Raw genomic sequence first — 20,712 nt, 5'->3', positions numbered from 1 at the left:
ACTAGCAGTGTGCATGGTCTCGGTGAGGGGATCCTAGGATGGCACAATTCGTGCTGCTACCCTTGGGGTCCCTCTTCGGTGCCAATGCCCTAGGTACCAAGGGTTCTATCTACTATGGACTTACAAGGGGTACTGAAGTTGTGCCAAATGAAAACAAAAGGTACAATTTAGAAAAGAGATCTGGCACAGGGTACCTGATTGCGAGGGACCCTATGCGCTTTCATTTAAGACCAAATCGGTACCAGGCAAAAACTAGGGGCTAACCATGTCCAAAAGAGGCCCTTTCCAACACTTGGGATTGAATGATGTTGGTTTAGGAAAGTGCCCTTTTTGTATGGTCAGCCATCCCCCACACGTTTTGCATGGTCACCCCCTTTCCCAATATTTGCTCCAGTGCTGATGGTGATGACTCTGGTAGTGTACTGGAACCTTCTGCCCAGGCCCCAGTGCCAGTGCTCTCTCCCTAAAACTGTTATGTGTAAATGAGCAACCCCAATTGACCAGGACTCTGTCCCCATTATAAGTCCCTAGTATATGGTACCAGTGGTCCCAAGGGCATAGGTGCCAAAAAGGTCCTCAGGGCTTGCAGCACTGTTTGTGCCACCCTGTGTGACCCAATTTAATTACTTTAAATTGCAGACTGCAAGAGCAGTGTAAACTGCTCGAACTCGACTTTGCCCTCATTATGTGTGGCAAAATTAATCCACTTTCTTTAGTATATGTCAGTCACCTCCTAAAACCCAGGAGGCAGGGTGCATTATATTAAAAGGGTGGAGATGTAAGTGCAAGTGTATATGTTCCTATAGTGCCCTTTACCATTGAAGGGCACTGTAAGTGATAGGCAGTCCAAAGGATAACATGGACTGGCACCCAGGCAAACCCGACGTAGCTAGCAGCATTATAGTACCATTTTAAATATAATGTGTTTGGTATCAAACAACATGCCTTCTCACTCCTGACACAAATCTCGTGCCAGGAGCGATGTGGCATGCACCCAGGTGACTACCTTAGATGTTGCCCACCTGGTTGCCCCAGCTGACAGCCCAGGCTTGCTGCCGCCAATACAGAAGTCTGATCTCCTGCTAGGCAGTGTGAACACTCCCAGGAATCAGGAACAGAGGCCTGGGCAGGATGGAGGTCAGCCCCCCCCCCCCCCCCCTCCCAGGCTGGCTACTGAAGTGGCACATCAAGGCGGTACGCTTCAAAGGCTACTTCACCTCTGATATGCATCCAGACAGCCTCCCAAAGGAAGGAACAGCCAACCCATGCCCCCAGGCACAACTTGCATTCGGCAGGCTCAAAAATTAGATAGGGGGCATACTCCTCCAGAAGGCTGGCTACACCTCTACGGTGGGCTGGCTACACCTCTAGGGTGGGCTGCCTGGTCTGTACAGCTGAAAAAGACTTCCGCCATTTTTAAAAGTTTGTTCAGAATTACAAGGAGTGTATGCCACAGATTTGTCCTTAGATAGGTTCTGATTTATAACGTCCCAAAGACGAGGCCGATTGCATTGCAAATGCTTGTTTAAAAAGGTGATCCTACATCTCTTTTCTAGATTGGAAAAGGTGTTGGGCAGTCTTGATATGGGCATGATTTTGCAGATACTGGATGCAGAGATAGAGAAGACCGGTTACATATTTTCTTTCCTTCTTTTTTCTCTCCAATCTATGTTGTTCTGGCACAGATACTAAGCTTGTCAGCGAGATGTGCTGGGGTGAATGTTATGATGGCTTTGTAGAGGATGCAGCTGGTTTTGAAGTTGGTGTGGACTACCTAGAGTAGCCCAATGAAAGGTTTGTGATCATATTTTTTCATTACCTTCATGAGGCGTGTTGATGCGTGTAAGATGTCCCTAAGGGGGGGGTCCAGTGTGGATCTGGGAGGCCGTGTAGCAGGACATTCACAGTCCAGATGAGCGCATATGAGGACATGAAGAACATTTATATTGTCCCTGTCTAGAAGGAATCGTTTCACTTTACTCAGAAGAGAGAGCTGGTAAAAGACAGCCTTGGTCTTCTCGGCGTTGTGTGACCCCAGGGTGAGGTCACTGCGAGTGCGAATCTGAGGGCGAGGCATTTGGTGTTCTATTCGATCCAAATCCATTTGTTGAGCTAGGTTTGGACTAGTACATGATCGCTGCTCTGTCTTGGTGGGGTTGAACTTCAGGTAGGTGCTGGACATCTGGTCTTGAAGTGTTTTGAAGCGTTGCAGGTCTGCAGCAGATGAGTCTTTTGTATGTACTGAGGAAGACGTCTAAGAAGGACATAGAGAAAGAACTCGCGAAGGGGTAAGAGAATGCGAAGTGTCTATGTGACATCACATTCTAATAACTGGCGATGTTCTCCTTTGTGACGCTTAGTGGAGAGCATGCCTAAGGGGACACTTGACATAATGACCTACGAGTAGGTGCGGTACAGTATTTATGCCAACAAATGTAGTTTGTTGCATCATAGGGGAATGCTGCACAGATACAATATTTATGCTTGCTTGTAATAATTAAGATGTATGCAGAATAGCTGTTAGATAATATTAGCACATGGATTGTTTTTCAGAAGAGACTTCATGGCCATGTGGAGCGACTGAAAAAGGAGCTGGAGAGCCTGCAGATATGGGCAGCTGAAGAAGGCAGGAACGCGTCCAAGGTGGAGGTGAGAGGTTTTCTGGCCACGTCATAGCGCTTTTGAAAGTTTTACTTTAACTCAAATACCTAAATAAAGTGAAAACAGGAGACCTACATAGTAATTAGTTGCCCATTAAATACCTTATTGGCTTGCAATTGTGCCAGTTAGCACACCTTCAACCAGATGTGACCATCCAGTAAAAAATAAAACATCCAACCTCTTCCAAGGTGTCCTCTTTTTTTTAATGTTCCTTTGTACTTCTGAGCTTTGAATTTATTCCTAAACTGGTCCATAGTGTCCTCTTCTGCTGAAGCCATGTCATTGTAAGCTTACAACTTCTTTAGTTCTCGTGTTCCTTTGTGCACAACATGCCGTATGATTCCATCTTCCTACTCGATTTTGAACAGTGTGGAAAACAGAGCTCGAAGATGGAATCATATGGCATGTTGTGCATGGAGGAGCATGAGCAACTTGTTTGCACATGGTTGTGTACTAGGGTAATCTCAAAAACAGAAGAACAATGTGCGTGTACTGTGATAGCCGCTTGAAACTGCCATGTTGGAATGGAAGAAGCTTATATACAATACTAGTAGAAGGAAGCAGAAAATACTAAACTATTTAATAAATGCATAGTGTGATTGGTGGTGGTGTTTTGTTAAAGTCTCTTTACTGCTTGAAGATTTTTACCTTGTAATGTACTTGATATTTTTCCATTGACCAAGTGCTGCTTCTTCGCAGTGCATTGATAACCTAAACTGTCACAACAGGGCTCTTCTCTGCACTCGAGGTAAAAGGGTAGAGAAATATGAAGATTAATGAGAAATTAAAGGCTATTCGAGAATTTGTGTAAAACAAATCGTTGAGGTCACTGATGGTTTCCGGGGGCTCGAATGTTTTAAGGTAACTTGAGTGCGGCGGAAAAGATTTTGTTCTTCATTTATTCTGTTTCATTAAGGGTAGATGAATGCATTATAAAAAAAAGTAATTATTTGTGGTGGTGTTCAGGTTTCCCCTCTCTCATCCCTGTGTAACCCCGTTGCATGACAGTTACATAGCGTCCTCCTTTGCTTCCTGCAGATTTATTTCCTGGTCTCGGAGTTCTGCCCGATAATGCTGCTGCCCTTGGCTGGGATGAATATACGCCAGGAAAAATGCCCATGTATAGGTTCCATGCAGATACCAAACGTGCTTGACAATTACTCTACCTACCCAATTAAGGGAACATCATGAACGAATGCATCAGTTGACTTTCCTCCTTGCACGTGGCCTCCTTCCTCCTCGCGTGGAATGGGCAAGAGGAACAGGCCACAGTGGCAAGGGACAGCTGCTGTTGTGGAAGATGAACAGCCGCAATGTCCCTCAGATGGGGTTCACCTTGCTTGTTGTGCGTTGAAGACCAGTTTTAGTATAATTATTTATATAAACTGGACTTAAGTAAATTGATAAGCAGTAGCAAAAACGTGGGCAATTTTTTTTACCCATCAGCTATTTTAACTAAGCTTAATCGTGCGCCATATCTGTAGGCGGGTTTGAATTACATCTGATCTTGGCTAATATGTCAGTGTGTTTTGTAATTGGGAAATGGTTAGAATACTGCCTCTGGTGCTTTTGGTGATGGACTGCAATTGATGTCTGTCAGTCAGCTTGTCAAGTAACAAAAAGTGGAAAACAGGAAACGCAGTGTTCTGCCAAACAAGTAAAACAACGCACTGGTTGATGCTGTACAACTGCATTCACTAATTTAATGGGCTAAAGTAAGGCCCAGTGGGTATTTTGACAGTGAGGTGTCCGAATCAGAGTTTGTTTTGCTTACAACTTGTGGGCTGCTTTGTTTGCAATGCCTCAACAGCTGCACGCATTACAGTAAAAGTATTACAGAATGATTACATCGAGAGCTGTATTACACCGCAGAACATAAACGTAAAAATCTGATTTCCCACATCGCTTTTGTTATTTTTCTGCTTTGGATATTATATTGGCCCTTGGTTTCATTTTACGAACTCTTAGGCCTCAAAGTCTCAGAAAGGATGAGGCCTTGAACACTAAGTAAATAAAAAACAAACAAATGCATATACACACCCAGGATGTCTGGTGCAGCACAAGAGTGGGTCCCTGCTTCGGTCCTGGGTTTCAGGGGAGGGGGGCTGGTGAGTGTGCTTTGCTAACATATTGTTGGCTTCCCACAAAGCACGCAGACGTGCTGACACACATAAAAGAAGTTCCAGCAAAGCAGATGAAAATAGTACATGGGCAACGGGACACTGATGAGAGAAACACACAAGGATGAACAGGAAATAGTATGCTACAGCCAATAGAAATGGAGTAAAAGTAAGGCGCAAGCTCCTGAACCAATGAAAAGTAGGGGCAGGATGTAAGCCCCTTTTAAGATTTATATTTAATACAATAGATTTCACAAACGCAAGTGCTATGCAGGCGAAACCTAAAAAACAGCAAAGATGGCTAGAGTCAGCTGGAAACTATCAGGACTTCTGTCAGTAACCATGAGCATAGTGTGTTGCAGAGTGCACATCCCGGTACTGCTAGAAGCACATTGATGCATGGAAAACATGGATACTGGTGTCCAGGTCACCATTCTTTACGAGCCACTTTACAAGACATGTCCCTGACATCTGCCTTTAGAATCACTCGATAGGCGCATGCTGTATACGATTGCCGAGGTATTATGTCCATACATGTGTTGTTAGTCTCTTTAACACTACCCATGTTCAGTCCACTTGCCAACTTTAGCCATCCACCATTAAATGATTATGGGTGGTACCACTCTTAGCAAAGAATGTTACTGAAATAGTTAAGATACTCCTGCGTGTTTGTAATTGTATAGACTTTAGTTTCGTTTTTTTCTAGATTTTTCTTATTTCTTTTTACTTTTTTTCATAAGTAAATTCACTATTGATGGGTTAGATTTAAAGATCTGCAGCCTATATTACTAATACATCTTTGGGTTAATCAGCTATGTTTAAAACCTTGTGATGGGTGAAATAGTGACTGAGTTGAATCTTTGCTGTGTTGTTGCCAGTGCCAACCACCACAAACAAAGGGTAGTGGAGCGGGTGGAGTGAACGCGGAGAAGTCACGTCGCGTGACGGGGGGAAGTTAGTAATAAAATATTACTTAAAAAAATAAATAAGATCTTGACTGAATCCAACAGCCGCCTCGACTCCCGCGTCACAATGCACTTCCTCTTCTCTTCCCAGCAGCCTCTGTGACAGACTCATATTTCATCCCCGCGCTTCTCTCATAGGAGAGCAGTGCAGGGATTGGCATGAGCGGGCTGAAAAGATGCTCAGGTCAGGAAAGCCCAGCTGCTCTATGCAGCCGGACTGGAGAAGTGCGCATGTGTGTTTTGGTTAGCCCGAGATGGCCGCCCAAAACACATATGCGCATATAGCACCACTCTTCGCCCTCCCATGCCTCAGCCCCTCCTACAGCGCTGGCTCACAGCCGGCAATGAAAAATAAAACCATGCAACAACATCGTTTTATTTTTCATTTGCTGACTCTGAGCCAGTCAGTGGGGCGACGCTCCTCCGCCATTGCGGAACAGCCGCCGCTGGTTGTTGCACAGATTGTTTGTGTTTATGACAGACTCTGCATGGCATCGCAAAGAAATGGTTAGGTTTATAATTTTATGTGTGTTTTTGAAGCAGACCACTGTTAGTGTATGATGCAGACAATGAGATTACACATGGCTGTAGCATACAAATACCGAAATCATGTGCTTTGTTTTGTTATTTGTAATGAAGGAAAACTTCAATAACCAGGTGGAGGTGATCCGTAGTACATTTGAGCTTCTGAAGAAGTTTCTAGACAAGGAAGAGCAACAACTTCTGAGCAAACTGGAAAAAGAACATAAAGAAAATATGAAGAACATTCAAGAGAAACTGAGTGAACTGGAGAAGCAGCAATCCACCCACCGGGACCTGATCGCAGAGATAGAGGGGAAGTGTAAGCAGCAGGATGTGGAGCTACTGAAGGTGAGAATTCAACATCCAAGGAAGGAAGTAGAAGAGTAGAGCTTTGTTTAGAGAGAAGGGTCAGCAGCGGGATGTGGAACTACTATAGGTGAGAATTAAATGTCTGTGGAATTAGAGGGAAAAAACAGCAACCAGTGGATCTGCTGAAATATTTTATTTAAAGTGTATTTTTTGTTTTTCATGCACCATTAAGCAGTGCTTATGACTCTGGTAAAATTGCACTAGGAGGGATGAAAACCAGTACCCCGTTCGGGAGAAGAAGTTGGGAAATCATCTGGAGTTTATTTGCTTTCCTCTGCCTTGTATTGCACTAAATGACGTAACCTGTTGCATCAGTAACCTTTTCCTTTATATACATTCACTTTTAAATGCATTTATTAGATACATGCTTTATTGCTTTTTGACTTTTTTTATTTATCCGCCCCATTCGGAAACTGTTTCTATAGTTCACTTATTAATTTTACTAGAGCAATAAACATTTCAAAGGTGTGTGAATAGATTATCTGTTGCAGCTAAAAGAGAACCAATAGCTATACAAGCTGATCAGTGGTTTTATTTCGCTTTTTAAAAATGGAAGTTCATGTTATTTCATTCCTTAGTTTTATTTGATCAGCCTTTGTCCTTTTAAGAAAGATACATACTCTCATTAAAATCTGATCCCATATACCATCTCCCTGGGAGACAGCTTGCATTCTGCAGGCTATTTTATGTCCACAGAAATTGTGATTGATTGTGCATTTTTTGTGAAAAGTAAAAGTGCTCTGCCTTAACGTTCATCTATTGTACCGTCTGTCCTCCTTTCAACAAGTCTATGTCATCAGTCCGTTTGTTGGGATGGAAGTCCTCTGCATGGCTCTGGAAAAAAACACACTACCATGCCGTAGATGTTTTTATGAATGACCCTGCGTAGATCACCCAGTGAGTTTAACAATCGTGTAGGACCACTGAGAATTATCCATTTCAGTGACCTAGCTCTGAGGTAGAGGTGGCTGTGCAAATATAGTGAAAAAGACAGGCCTTTTTTACTTGTGCCATGTGGGAGAACCAACTTCAGGCTACCCCATGTTCTATTCAGCCTTCATGACTAGGATTGTTTACCTCCTTCACAGCTGTGGAGTCCTACCAGCAAACCACCGGAAAAGATTCAAAGAGGTTTGCAAACCGGGCTGCGGATTGGCTAAACGCAGATGCCGCCGGGCCAGGCGTTGATTAAACGTAGACGCCCGGCCCGGCTGTGCCTTTTTTCTCTTGTGGGGGTTTGCGACCCACTTTAAATCTTTTCCGGCGGCTTGCTGGTAGAACTCCACCTGGCTACTACCTGGTCTGTTGCATCTTTGAGATGGATGAGAGTCCCCGTGCCCTGATGAATTTGCCACAAAGCAATCGGCAATAAAACATGTTGGCTGTTCAGGTTAAGATGGTCTAGAACATGTTATTGTTGTTTTAAATGAGTACGGAGACTATATAAAAATTAAATATAGGCGCGATATGTGTCCATAACTCACTTTTAACCTTGGTGGAGAGTATGTGTTACCTCCTTTGTACAACAGGGCTCAAGTTTTTTAGATTGATATCACTTTATTTTGATACACTTCTTTTCTAATCATGCTTAAATTGGGAGGTTGGTCAGGTTTCTTTCATGTCAGGTTAGTGCCAATGATGACATAGTGAGCCAACTGGTGAGGGACTACCAGTATCTCCGTTGGTGTTGCTTACGTGAGGCACTTCCTAACTCACCATACACTTTTGTAGACCCACATAGTTAAGTGCTGTGGGCTCACCGGCTAGTTCAATTTTGTTTGATTGTACAGATTAAAATGACACATATGGGCGGTTATGACTAGATAGTGAACCCTGTCCCACCAAGAAAGAAATGGTGTGATGTTCCCTTGAAAATTGGATTTTGTATGTATAGTATGTAACCAGGTCTTGATTTTTTCACAGCGTAAGTAGACCCCAGATTTTCTTCTGTAACAAAGTATGCTCAAACAAAAGGGAGGAGCAGTTACACTAAAGTCCCTTAACAAAATATGACTAATCTATCCTTGTAAGCATTCGATAGAACAGGAGTAGAGTCTCATCCAGTCTTATCCAGAATACAGTGCTTTATTTTCTTGCTCCTTCACAACATACAACCAACATCGTCTGGCATCATCACCTGGACTTTCTCAGGGCTAGACAAATATATGCAAAATAGTCAGACAGTTTCCACCTGCCCTGTGGGGTCCCACAGGGATCCGCGCTGTCACCAACAATGTTTAACATTTACGTGATGCCCCTGGCCAGACTTATTAGGAAGCATGGTTTTGCTCTGGTGTCATACACAGATGACTCCCAGCTTATAATCTCGATAGCCAAACAGCTTGAAGATACAGCTATCAGCTTTCATGCGTGCCTTGAAGAGATTATGACTAAAAATTAAAACTGACAAGACGGAGGTCATTAAGTTTGGTCAGGGGTGACCCCAGTGGAAGGATTCCTGGTGGCCAATGAGAGCAGGAGAATGCCCCAGTCCTTTCTCTAAAGTCAAAAACCTTAGAGTTATTTTCGATTGCCAAATAAATTTCTCCGCTCAGGTAAATAGTCTTACGTCCTCCTGCTTCTCCTTAATAAAAACTTTGAAAAAGATCTTTCCTTTCATTGGGCAGGAATTACAAAAGACAGTGGTGGTGGCTCTCCTACTATCTAAGCTTGATTACTGTAATGGGGATTAACTAACTCCAGATGAGTAGGCTGCAGTCATTGGAGAATGCCGCCGCGAGGTTGCTATTAAACATACATAGAGGTCAACCAACCTCTGCTGGAATCGGAGCTCTCCATTGGCTTCCCATTCAGCAACGGGTGGAATTTAAGGCGTTGTGTCTGGTCCACAAAGCATTTTATGGTGGGGCAGCTAAAGATATTCAAAAAATGTTTAGGCCCTATACCCCAGTCCGCTCCTTAAGATCCAGCACTTTGGGTCTTCTCCACATTGATCGGATTAGGAGAGTGAGATGGGGTGGAAGAACCTTTTCTAATTAGGCAGCAAAGCTGTGGAATAAATTGCCAACAGCCATGCGATTTTAGTCAAATAGACAATCCTTTAGGAAAGAACTAAAGACCTGACTGTTCGCCTTAACATAGGCTTTGTAACCTAGGCTGCAACACTTCCATTTACACCAGCGCCAAGACGCCTCGGCATTCGAGCGCTTTATAAACATATATCCTATCCTATCACCTGGACTTTCTCAGGGCTAGAAAATATATGCAAATAGAACTGGGTCCATATAACCATTATTACCACAGTGCACCTTGATTTTGGTAATAATTGTTATTTTGACTAATTCAGATGTACTGAAGTTCTGTCTTTTTAGGTTGAGCATCAGCTCGCATGCACTGTCTGCAAGACCTGCTGTAATCACTCCTACTGAGTGTAATCCCGCCTGCTGCTTGCATTCGCTTTCACATCATTTTCTATTTCCTGGCTTTTTATTTGCCGGTGCTCCCGATACATCAGTTCCGTTTATAGGTCAGGAGCACTGGCTACAGTTTCCTTACACTGTACGTGTTTATGTTTACATTTACATTTACATTTATGTATTCACATGGCGCCCGCTTCATTCACACCTACGCAATACTTTTTATGTTCATGGGCGACGAATACTTATTTATTAACATGTTTCTCTTGGTTACATAGAAGTCGTTGCTTAACACATCACGCAGTTCCCATTTTAATTCCTCTCTCCTGTTGTGTTCTGCTGCTACCTGGTGGCGGAAAGCACTCATGTACACAGTAGGCTAAGACCTCTCAGATCACGTCTGCAACAAGGGCATTTGTCTATCTATATATCTCTCCATGTCCAAAGGGGGTATTGGGAACATGGATGTAAACTGGCACTTTTGGTCATCCAAGATCCAGTGTTTAATGTGTTTGTCAGTGCATGCATGGTTGGCTTATCTTTAAGTCCCCCTGTATGGAGATTCTGTATATGGGCAACCCTCCTCACCTCAGGCTGATATATGGCTGAATGTCAGTGTGTGCAAAATGGCCGTGGCCGGCGGTGGCGAGCAGGTCAGTACCGACTGTCCGGCAGCCCCAGGGAAGGGAAAAATGTTTCATAATGCCGCCATTTCCTTAATTGCCACCTTGTCCCAGGAGGTATTTTAATGGCTTTTCCTGACATCATGCCAGTGCCTCTGGCAAGCATAAGTGGAAGGGAAGAGGAAAAAGTAGATTAAAAGCAGCAGTAAAGTCAGCATTTTACCACACTTTTACATCCCCTTCCTGTCTACGAAAACACTTTTTCGTGCAGAGTTAAAAACCCTTTCTGCCCGAGGGCACTTTTTGCTCCTATTGTCCCAGTTTTTTTCAGCATTTCAGCGGAGTATAAATGAGGGTAGGGTAGCAGATTGCGTGGGTAGGGAGAGATCTGGCAACTGGAACAAAACCGCATACTTTCCTAAGAATGTGGCATTTTATAAAGATGCCCCTGTTGCCTAATCCTCTCTTGCAGAATCGGAAAAACCACATGAGCGTTTATTGTGATTTAAACGCGCAGTGAGATACAGTGAGTTAAACTGCGGTCGTCAGGGACAGAATGAGGCACAATATGCCATGCCATGTGGCGACAGAGATAAAATGAGACAATTTGAGTTGCAATTCATGAGGACAGTGGAAAAATTACGTGCGATATATTACAGCGTATGAGGACAGTGATAGGATGAGATGCCATCAATTACAATGTATGAGGACAGCAGGCGAACGAATAACAATCTATTATAGTATATAAGGACAGTGATCGAATGAGATGTAGTCTATTACAGGGTGAGAGGTCAGTGGTAGAATGAGAGACAATCTCAGTGTATGAGGACTGGTAAAATGAGATGTAATCTATTGCAGTGTATGAGGACAGTGATAGAATGAGATGCAATCTAATGCACAATATATTACAGTATATTAGGACAGTGGTAGAATGAGACCTAGTGTATCACAGTATATTAGAACGGTGTTAGAATGAGGCAGAATCGGTACAGTGCATTAAGACAGTGGCAGAATGATAAGGAATCTATTACAGCGTTTGATTTTAACAATACAGGGGGACATAATTAATCATAATGCACCTGAATAATTTCATAACGAGGCACAATCTATTGCACTGTAGGGTGATTATCCAAAAGGAGTCCCCTCCCTTGGAGTACGTTGGGATAACAGTGGTATAACAGGTTATACCTCACTGCAGCATATGAGATAACATGGTAGTTGTTTGAGCCAAACTCCTTTTTTAAAAGTTTTTTTTTAAAAATGTATTAAGCCATTACACGGAAAAAAGAGAGACAATAATGCATACATTATTAAGAGCAAGCAACGCGGGAATTGATAATGGAAACAAAAGAAAGAGGTCTACAAAACACAGTGGGGAAGAATATATGGCTACTAAAGAGAAACCTTATTTCATTGACTGTTGTGCATAGGATAAATAAAAGAACACAATCAGAAAAAAAAACACTAGCAAATTCATAGCAGCAAACACATTTCCTACAGATTCAAGCTTTCAGCCAGGTTCCCCCAGATTTTTCCCCCTAGCTGCTGTTTCCTATATACTTTACAGGTATAAAGACTAAACTCCAGACTATAGATTGCCAAAAATCTGGCCCTCCACATTTAGAAAGACGGGGGCTCTCTATTAGCCCAATTGGATGCGATACATAGTCGGGTCACAGCAGCTGCTACACATAACAGATACTGTCCTTCCCATAACCGCTGATTAGACTGCATCTCATCTATTATCCCGTGCAACATCAATGAGGGCGCAAAAATAACAGATGCGCCGATAGTATCAGTCAGAAAATGCTCTATTCCCCGAGTTTGGGGCACAGAAATAACGCATGAAGAATCTCTGCCTGTACACACCCACAGTGTTTACATTTACCACCTGCTTGCCCACTCCATTCAGCTATCATTGCTGGGGTGTAGTACAGGTTGAAAATAGTTTTGTAATGCCGTGCCCGAAGATTCGATGAAAGCAGAATCTTATCTGCTATGTCAATGAGTCCTGAAGTAATACTCCCTCCCGATTAAGTTTAGCATTCCATTTTTGGATCTCCAAATCAGCCAGTCATAAAATACCCTGATTCTGTTATTCATGCAAATTGCTTCGATTAGGGAAGTTTGTTTTGATCTTGCCCCATGATCTTTTCTTTCTAGTCACAAAATCCTAAACTTGTAAAAACTTTAAAAAACAGACCGTTGGAACCTTAAAAAATTTTTGCACCTCGGAAAAGGAGCTGATTTTGGAGTCAGTGAAGAAGTCACCTAACCTACTTATCCCTTTTAGACCTCCATTTTCCCATCACTGTATCCCAGAAAATGGGGGCAATAATAAAGAAGCTGACGTTGCTGTATAATAGCAGACTATCCCCAACTGAAGAGATCGTCTGACTTGCTTACGGACTTTATAGGCAGCTATCAGGACCTTAAATCTAGTTTTTTTAGTTTTTTTAACTAGGCTGCACATTCTTCAAAAGGCATCCCTTTGCTGCTGTCCCCAGCAACATTTGATATATGTTGGGGCCTCAGCTTCGTCTAAAGTGTTTTCCCCCCGTTATCAAAATTCCCATGTTCTGTAAAAGAGAAGCCCATTAGTAGAGTGTAAAATTGTGAATTGCCCATCCCCCCTGATTTTTGGGGAGGGTCATGTACTTCGTGGCTCTTCTGTTTTTTCTGACTCCAAATAAAGCTGGAGCAGATTGCCTGTATCCTTTGAAACAGATTTTTATTGAGTTCTAAAGGGACTCATTTTTGGAACGTTCCATCTTCCAACCAGTTATGGGCGCAAACATTCAACTCTATCGAGCTCCCTTTTAATTTTCCCAAAATGGGGTAGCGTGTTTACCTCTACCAATTTGTCGGGACGTGATCTTATTTTAATCCCTAAGTATACTGCCTCATTAACCACCCTTTGGTCCTCCGTAGAGGTTTGTTAAGAACAAACGATCTCTGATCTAGTTGCATTTAGTTTATATCCCAAACCAACCCAAAATGTTTGGCCACCCTCTCAATTTCAACTAGTGCCATCAATGGTTCTGGAGTAACAATATCTATGTCATCAGCATATGCAAGTACCGGAAACCCCTCTTGCCTATGAAAAATATACTTGATATTCGTATTGCATTCCAATAGCGTTAAAAAGGGTCAATATATAAAGCAAATAGAAGGGGGGAGCAGGGACAGCCTTGTATTGTACCTTTACAAATGGAGCGTGAATATGATTGAAGACCCATGCGGGGGGCATTCTATACATAGCCCTAACAGCCGTTATAAATCCATCGCCAAACCCTTGCTAAAGCATCACTGCCCTAAGAAAATCGCAGCCGACCCAGTGAACGCCTTCTTGGCATCCAATAGGATCAGGCCCATTGGAGCTTGCTGTAGGTTAGCCAGGTCAAATAGTGTCACAACCCGTCTTATGTGATTGACAGTGCCTCTTCCCGGGATAAAGCCATGTTGTCTACGTTAAACTAATGGGGCGATGACCTTGGCTAAGCGACTGGCCAGGATCTTTGCATAAATCTTGCTGTTATAATTCAGCAAGGATATAGGTCTGTAGGAGCCTGGCAGCGTGGGTGGATGTCCCTCTTTCTAAAATAACTATATATTTTTTTTAAAACAACATTTATTGAGATTTGCTGTACATTACGGCCAGCGCCTATAGCATATACTCTCGATACAGTACTTCACAGCATGGTACCAATATATCCGAACAACAATAAGGCCTGTGAACATACAGACCAACAAGTAAACTTGGCACAGGCTACACAGTTCGCCTCCATGTGAGAAATGTCCAGAGACGTACATGTACGCCCGGGATGTCCCGTCCTGGGATTATACATGTTCCAATAAACATGCTGCCTGATTATGGAGGGTCTAGGGATTGTAAGGGGGTAGGTCTATACCTCTATAAGATGCCCAGTGAGACCACATTTTCTTGTGTTTTTGTGGGCAGCCCGCACCTGGAACACAGTTATCTCCGCCCCCATGCATCTGTCCACGGCCTTTTTCCACCCACCTATCGATGGCGGAGAGGTCCCCTTCCAAGATTGGGCGATATCCCGCTTGGGAAGTGTGAGGCCTAAAAATAGTAAGGGTTGCTTATAATGATTCCACCCTACACCCTCTGTGCTGTGTGGTAGGAATAACTTAGGTTCTAGTGTCAACAGCCAGAACTGGACCTTTTCCAGACAGGAGGATATATCACGCCAGAACGGCTGAAGTGGCCCACAGCTCCAAACTGTATGTAGAAAGGTCCCCTCCGCTTCGCCACATCTGAGATAGGTGGGGGACGGAACGACACCAATGCGCCAAAGGCGGGAGAGTGTATAATGTACCATGTGTATATACTTGAATTGGATAAGATGGTATCGTGTGGCAATGGTAGCACCCCGGGCATTAGCTAGGGCTTCCGTCCACTCGTCATCTGTGAGGTCTGGGATGTCTTCCTCCCAGTCTGCTCATGTTGTGTTTAATGTAGTGTGGTTATGGGTAATCGACGTTTGGTAGATTTTGTCGGATTTTAGGAGCGCTGAGGTTACCAAAGGATCCTGTCTCACCCACACTGACAGCGGCTCTATTGCTAACGCAAATAATAGTGGGGAAAGTGGGCAACCCTGTCTCGTACCCCGGCGAATTGGGAATTGCACCGACCGTATTCCAGCATCCCATACTGAGGCTGAAAGCCCTGAATATAATCAATGTATATAAGACAAAACGCGTGGTCCAAAATTGAGGGCACCAAGGAGCTGGAATAGATAAGTACAACTCAAGGAATCAAACTCTTTGTTTATGTCGGCCAACAGAAGGCCCGCGGGACTGCCAAGGTCTGGGGGTTTCGCAATGGCGTTATACACTTGCTTGATATTGTGACCGGTGGAGCAGTGCGGCATAAAGTTGGCCTGGTCGGGGTGGACGAGCTCATGGATGCATGTGCGAAGGCAGTCAGCAAGAACTTTGCCCAACAGCTTAGAAGTTCAAAAGAGAAATTGGGTGGTAGGATGAAGGTTCTTTCGGGGGATGTCCCGGTTTAAGGAACACCACTATTTCGGCGTGGCACGAGTCAGGGGGCAGAATGTGATGTTTGAGGGCTTCTTGAAGGACATCCAAGAGTGGACCTAGTTGGGACATGTGACATTGTAAAAATTCACTTGGAAATCCATTGGTACCTGGTGTGCGGCCAGGGTGTATGTTCAGCAGGGCTATACCGAGCTCTTCTACAGTAACAGGTGCGTCCACTTGATCACATATGATCCGGTAGCTTTTGGGGTGGTATGTCCTTTAGGAACTCTCCTATTTGATCACATGATATAATTTCCTTCTGAACATATAAGGATGCATAATAGGATGAAAACGCTTGAGTGACCATGTCTGGGGTGGTACATAGAATCCCATCTGCATTTCATAGCACAGGCCCTGGCGTGGGGGACAGCATAGCCAAGCATCTTACTCGACTTGTCGCCCCATTGATAAATTCTATGTTGGGTCGCTAACCAGATCTCTTGGGCCTCATTAGTGAGGTGTTGGTGTAGCTGCTGCTGTGTCGTAAGGAGACACAATCAAAATAATTAGGGGTTTGCCCAAATGACCCTCCTATACCTGGGCAAGGGAACATCTACGGTATATATACAAATGGTATAGAGGGATAGATCATGTTTACTTTCTGCACAAGTGTTTATTAATTACCTCGGCAAAAAATCAATTTCTTCTGACAAAATTAAATGATTATAATACAGGCACAAATATCTATCGGTGAACATCCAAACACATAATGTAACACAGTACAGTCAATACATCTAATACAAAACAATTTATATTTACACTACAGCACATATATACAAACTCATATACAAAGTAATTCAATCAAAAATCCTTTCCCTATTGGCTCATTCCATCAAACATGTGTGCACTTAACATTGCGTAGTGCTACAACCGGGGGTAGTCCTATCAGCAATACACAGATATAGTATTTCCTCTAGGTTTGTAATGCCAATACAATTTATGTATTTATTCCACAATACAGTGGACTCCTCCTTTGTCAAGGTGTCGACGCGTTCGCGTTTCAGCCTCCTACTTTCGTTATGGCTTCCTCAGGACAGGGATATGATCTACAAAAATAATAATAACGCTAAAGTGAACTTTAAAAACCTATATTGTACTTTTTGTCTATTGGCGTTGTGTTCTATCCCTTATTTGCCCAGACAGTGCTGTTAGAAGAGGAGAATCTGCGGGGATGCGTGAACATGACCTCCAAGCCATTTATAAAAACATAAATAAAACTAAGAAACAAAACATAAGTCATGCAGGCTAGTAAATGAAGAATCCTACTTATATGCTTAATAAGTGTCAATGTGAATGATCAAAACACGCACTTATGCATGAAGAGAAACATGCACTTATAACTGAAGCAACATGAAAGACATGGTTCAAGACGCCACAGAACCCAAGCAGAAGATGTGAAACACACGCGGGGTCCTGTACCCCTTCTGTACACCGCCACCGACTGTAGTGAAAGGCATCACCGTGGAGACCTAAGATAAACGGGTCCTGGCCCGTGTGGGGACCAAAATACCTGTGGGTTCTAATGAGGCAACCTGGTCTCGTGAATTACAAGGTCGACTTATACTCCGGTCCCACACGTCAGTTGGAAGCTCCTATATACGGGAGAGAACATCTATGAAATATCCCCTGTGCATCAGACAGGACACTATGTCATGGCTACTAAAATTAGGCACCAAACCTCGGCACTTGTATCTTCTCAGGAATTCTGGGTCTCATCGATTCCTTCGATCAATTTTCAATCACTAGAACCAACAGACAAAAACAAAAACAAACCACCTGTCATGTAAATGTCCGGGTAGTCTATCAGTCTAAAAACTCTGCTACGTCTCTCAGACTAAGGGGCACTAACAATCTAAACTTACGTATGTTATAAGTCCTTTTCACCGACACTGTGCTCCTTCGGCGTCCGTCATCTCCACGAGCCGGCGTTACTGATTCCTGACGGATCGTCATTAATTACGTAAACACGTGATAACGTGGGACGCCTCTAGTTAACCAAACACAAACGAGGGACTAATTTTCGAGTAGCCGTGCAATTCAAGTCCTTGTTAAACAGGGGACCGAAACTCCGTCTATGTCCATTCTTGCCGTAGCGGAGACAGCGCTGCAACACCGGGCCTTTGCCATCGTCACCTCTGGTTCCAGTGCCTGCTGGCGATTTTACAAGGCGACCGCCTGGGCTAGGCATCGGCGTTTTTCACTCACGCGATAGCTGATATCTGCACCACGGATCGTGGGCTTAAGGGCTTCCCACAGGATTGTACTGGTACTGGAGGGGGCAGTGTCTACATTGGCTGCCAGGTAATCTGTAATCGCCTGACGGAGGACCGTTTGGTAGGTTGGGTCGCGTAGGTGCAAGGGTGACATTCGCCATCTAAAGGGGGGTTTGTTCGGCCCAATATGCAATTTGAGGATGACCGGGAGTGGTCCTAGAGACCCCTGAGGAGGATAGAAACTGATGAGGCCCTGTGAATTTAGGTGCGTGGGAGAAAGAAGTAGGCTAGCCTGGATAGGGATCCATGTACGGCTCGGCTGAGAGGAAGGTGAAGCCTAATTCTGCTGGGTGGTATGCGCGCAATGTATTCGACCACCCCAGGGTAGATGCTAACTGGTGTAATTTAGATTCTCCTGCTTAGGAGCTGTGTCCTGTCCCACGCCAGCAGTCTGTGTGTTCCATATTGTAGTTCCACTCGCCACCCATCACAGAGCTTAGCAGGATTTAATATAAAATACCTGGGCCCCTTTACTCTGAAATGCTAAGATTAACTGTATAAGTTGCCACTGTTTCTCTACAGTGGCCTGACAGTAGTCGGGTCGCACAAACAACTGATGCCCCTTCCCGGGCCTTTTCCTGTCTGGCCTTGCAAGATCGTACAGAGCCTGACGGGCCAAAAAGTTATTCAAAGAAATAAACCGAGCCCTAGGTTTTACACCATCTTGTCCAGGTCGAGCATGGATTTTAAAAGAGAAATGATGAGCCCTCTGCACTTCACGATCCCAGATCCATTGAGATAATTGAAGAGGCCTCTGAAAAACATTCAACCACGAACTTGCAAACCTCTAAGCCTTCAGTGCCCTTCGGAGTATCCTGAGATTATTCCATCGCCGATGGTTCTCCAACTCTGCGAGTTTCCACTGGGTATCTTCCTTCTGGGATTTAAGCAGGACAGCCAATGTTATTTGGGCCATCAACTCATCTTCTAGTGTAGGAATGCAGTTTTCTGCCTCCCCAATCCGTTCAGCAAATTCTGAGCAAGATTTTGCGATGCAGAGGATAGTGTTTTTCAATTTACGATGGGCAGATTGGGTTCTTTGACTTTCAGATCTTGTCTCTTCACGGTGCTCCATTACACTTTGATATATAACATTCAGTGAGACTTTCTCCACTCTTACTTGAGCAGCTGAATTGACCTGAGTGGACTTCGGGAGGGACTCTCCAGATGCATCAAGCTCCGGAGAGAATGAGTAATCCCACACTAGAGTACCTTACTGCAGCTCCCTTGCATCTGATGGATCTGATGGAGGTTTTTTTTACGAATCCTGTGAAAAGCAGGATCCATCTACCTAGACTTGGCTTATGAGTGTGCAATTCCTCGTCGCCAGATGAATTGAAGGGGTTAGATAACAAGAAAAATGTATCGCCTGAGTCAGCCTCATTCCACCCCCTATAGTATCCGCCAATTCAGCCTGGGCTTGCTGACTTTGCCCATGGTAGGTCTGTACTACCTTAGATCTTTCCTTGTAGGATGAGGTCCCCATACCATGGGGGTCAGCCATGCCCCTTTCAGTACTAGCTGTTTTAGCAGCTGGAATGGGTTTCAGGAGAAGGGGAAGAAGACCTTTCTTCAACTGACCTTGTGTGAGCACCTCCCGCGAAACCAATGGAACAACTGCCCTGATTGCCCTAATCAATAATGTCCCCCTGTGAGGTGCTCACCTCTGCATGTGTGTCTGAATGAGTTCCAAGAAGGTGTAGCAGGAAATGAGTTCCCACAGTTTCCTCTGCTGGCAGAAGGGATGATGCAGAATTCAACTCCAATATAGTTGTTTTTTTTACTAGTGCCTTTTAATCCAAATATGGGTGCTGGATTCTGTTTCTTGATGCCCCCAGCAGAGAGCTTCTCTGAGCTGCCCGCAGTTGACTTGGCAGTGTGTACCGCTGGGTGCTGGGAGCCGCTCTCTGTTTTCGGCATGGCTGCAGAATTTCCTGGGCTCGCTGAGCTGACAGAGCCACGCGTAATGGTCCCTCTCTGGGGTTTCGGAGGCATTGCGGCTTCCCGTCCCACCGGAGTCAGCGGAGAGTGAAGGAGACGCCAGGCGAATCGTTCCAGAGATAGGCGCAAAGAACGCCTTGTGAACCAGGTAAGTAAAAGGCTGTAAGCAGCCCAGATCATTTCGCTCCGACCTGAGGCAGCCTCGGTGATGTCCCAAATAAGGTGGTGGTGGTCAGACTGGTCTGGGGGAAAGGCTGTTCAGCCAACATCTTGCCTCTCTAAACTTATCGACTGAGCCATACTCCACTGTAGCATGTGAGAAGAATGATGACCAACTTAGTTACCACAGTGGTGTTAGAGAACACTGGTGAAGGGGTAGGTCACATACCATTGCAGTGTGAAAGAGCAGTAATTACTGCATGAACCACTGCATTGCAATGCATGGGGGCAGCTGTAGATGAGGCACAATTCATTCAAGTGTATGAGAGAAAGGCGCAGCGAGAGAACCTGGTCATGCCTCACTGTAGTCTCTGGTAATGGTGGTAAAAAAAGCCTCATGGCACTGTTTGAGGAAACTGATGCTGAATGACTTACAGTGATTGATACAGTGATGATGTGTGAACTCGTCACCCCACCCTATCCCTAATATAGTGCATGTGCTAACACTTGTAGATGACATGCACTCCACTGCAGTGTAAAAGGGCAATGATTCTAGACTGAGTCCCTCATATTACATGGGTCATTGATCCTAGACTCGGTCACATTTTTAGGTCGAGCCTGAGCAGGGCATGCGC

General features: G+C 44.3%; 1 protein-coding gene across 2 annotated transcripts in view; it reads left to right on the top strand.

The window, feature by feature from the left end:
• Positions 1-20,712, top strand: part of LOC146869536 (E3 ubiquitin-protein ligase TRIM39-like) — a 69,050-nt gene that overhangs the window by 4,271 nt on the left and 44,067 nt on the right. For both annotated transcript variants that reach the window (XM_085603839.1, XM_085603852.1), the window contains exons 2-3: positions 2,554-2,649; positions 6,386-6,616. In XM_085603839.1, coding sequence (XP_085459965.1) covers positions 2,554-2,649; positions 6,386-6,616 — 327 coding nt within the window. The remainder of the gene's footprint in view (positions 1-2,553; positions 2,650-6,385; positions 6,617-20,712) is intronic.

This window comes from Triturus cristatus, chromosome 1_1 (genome assembly GCF_964204655.1).
Source record: "Triturus cristatus chromosome 1_1, aTriCri1.1, whole genome shotgun sequence".
NCBI classification, from domain to species: domain Eukaryota; kingdom Metazoa; phylum Chordata; class Amphibia; order Caudata; family Salamandridae; genus Triturus; species Triturus cristatus.
The sequence above is the reverse complement of the archived record's forward strand: the minus strand, read 5'-3'. Positions and strand labels throughout refer to the sequence as shown.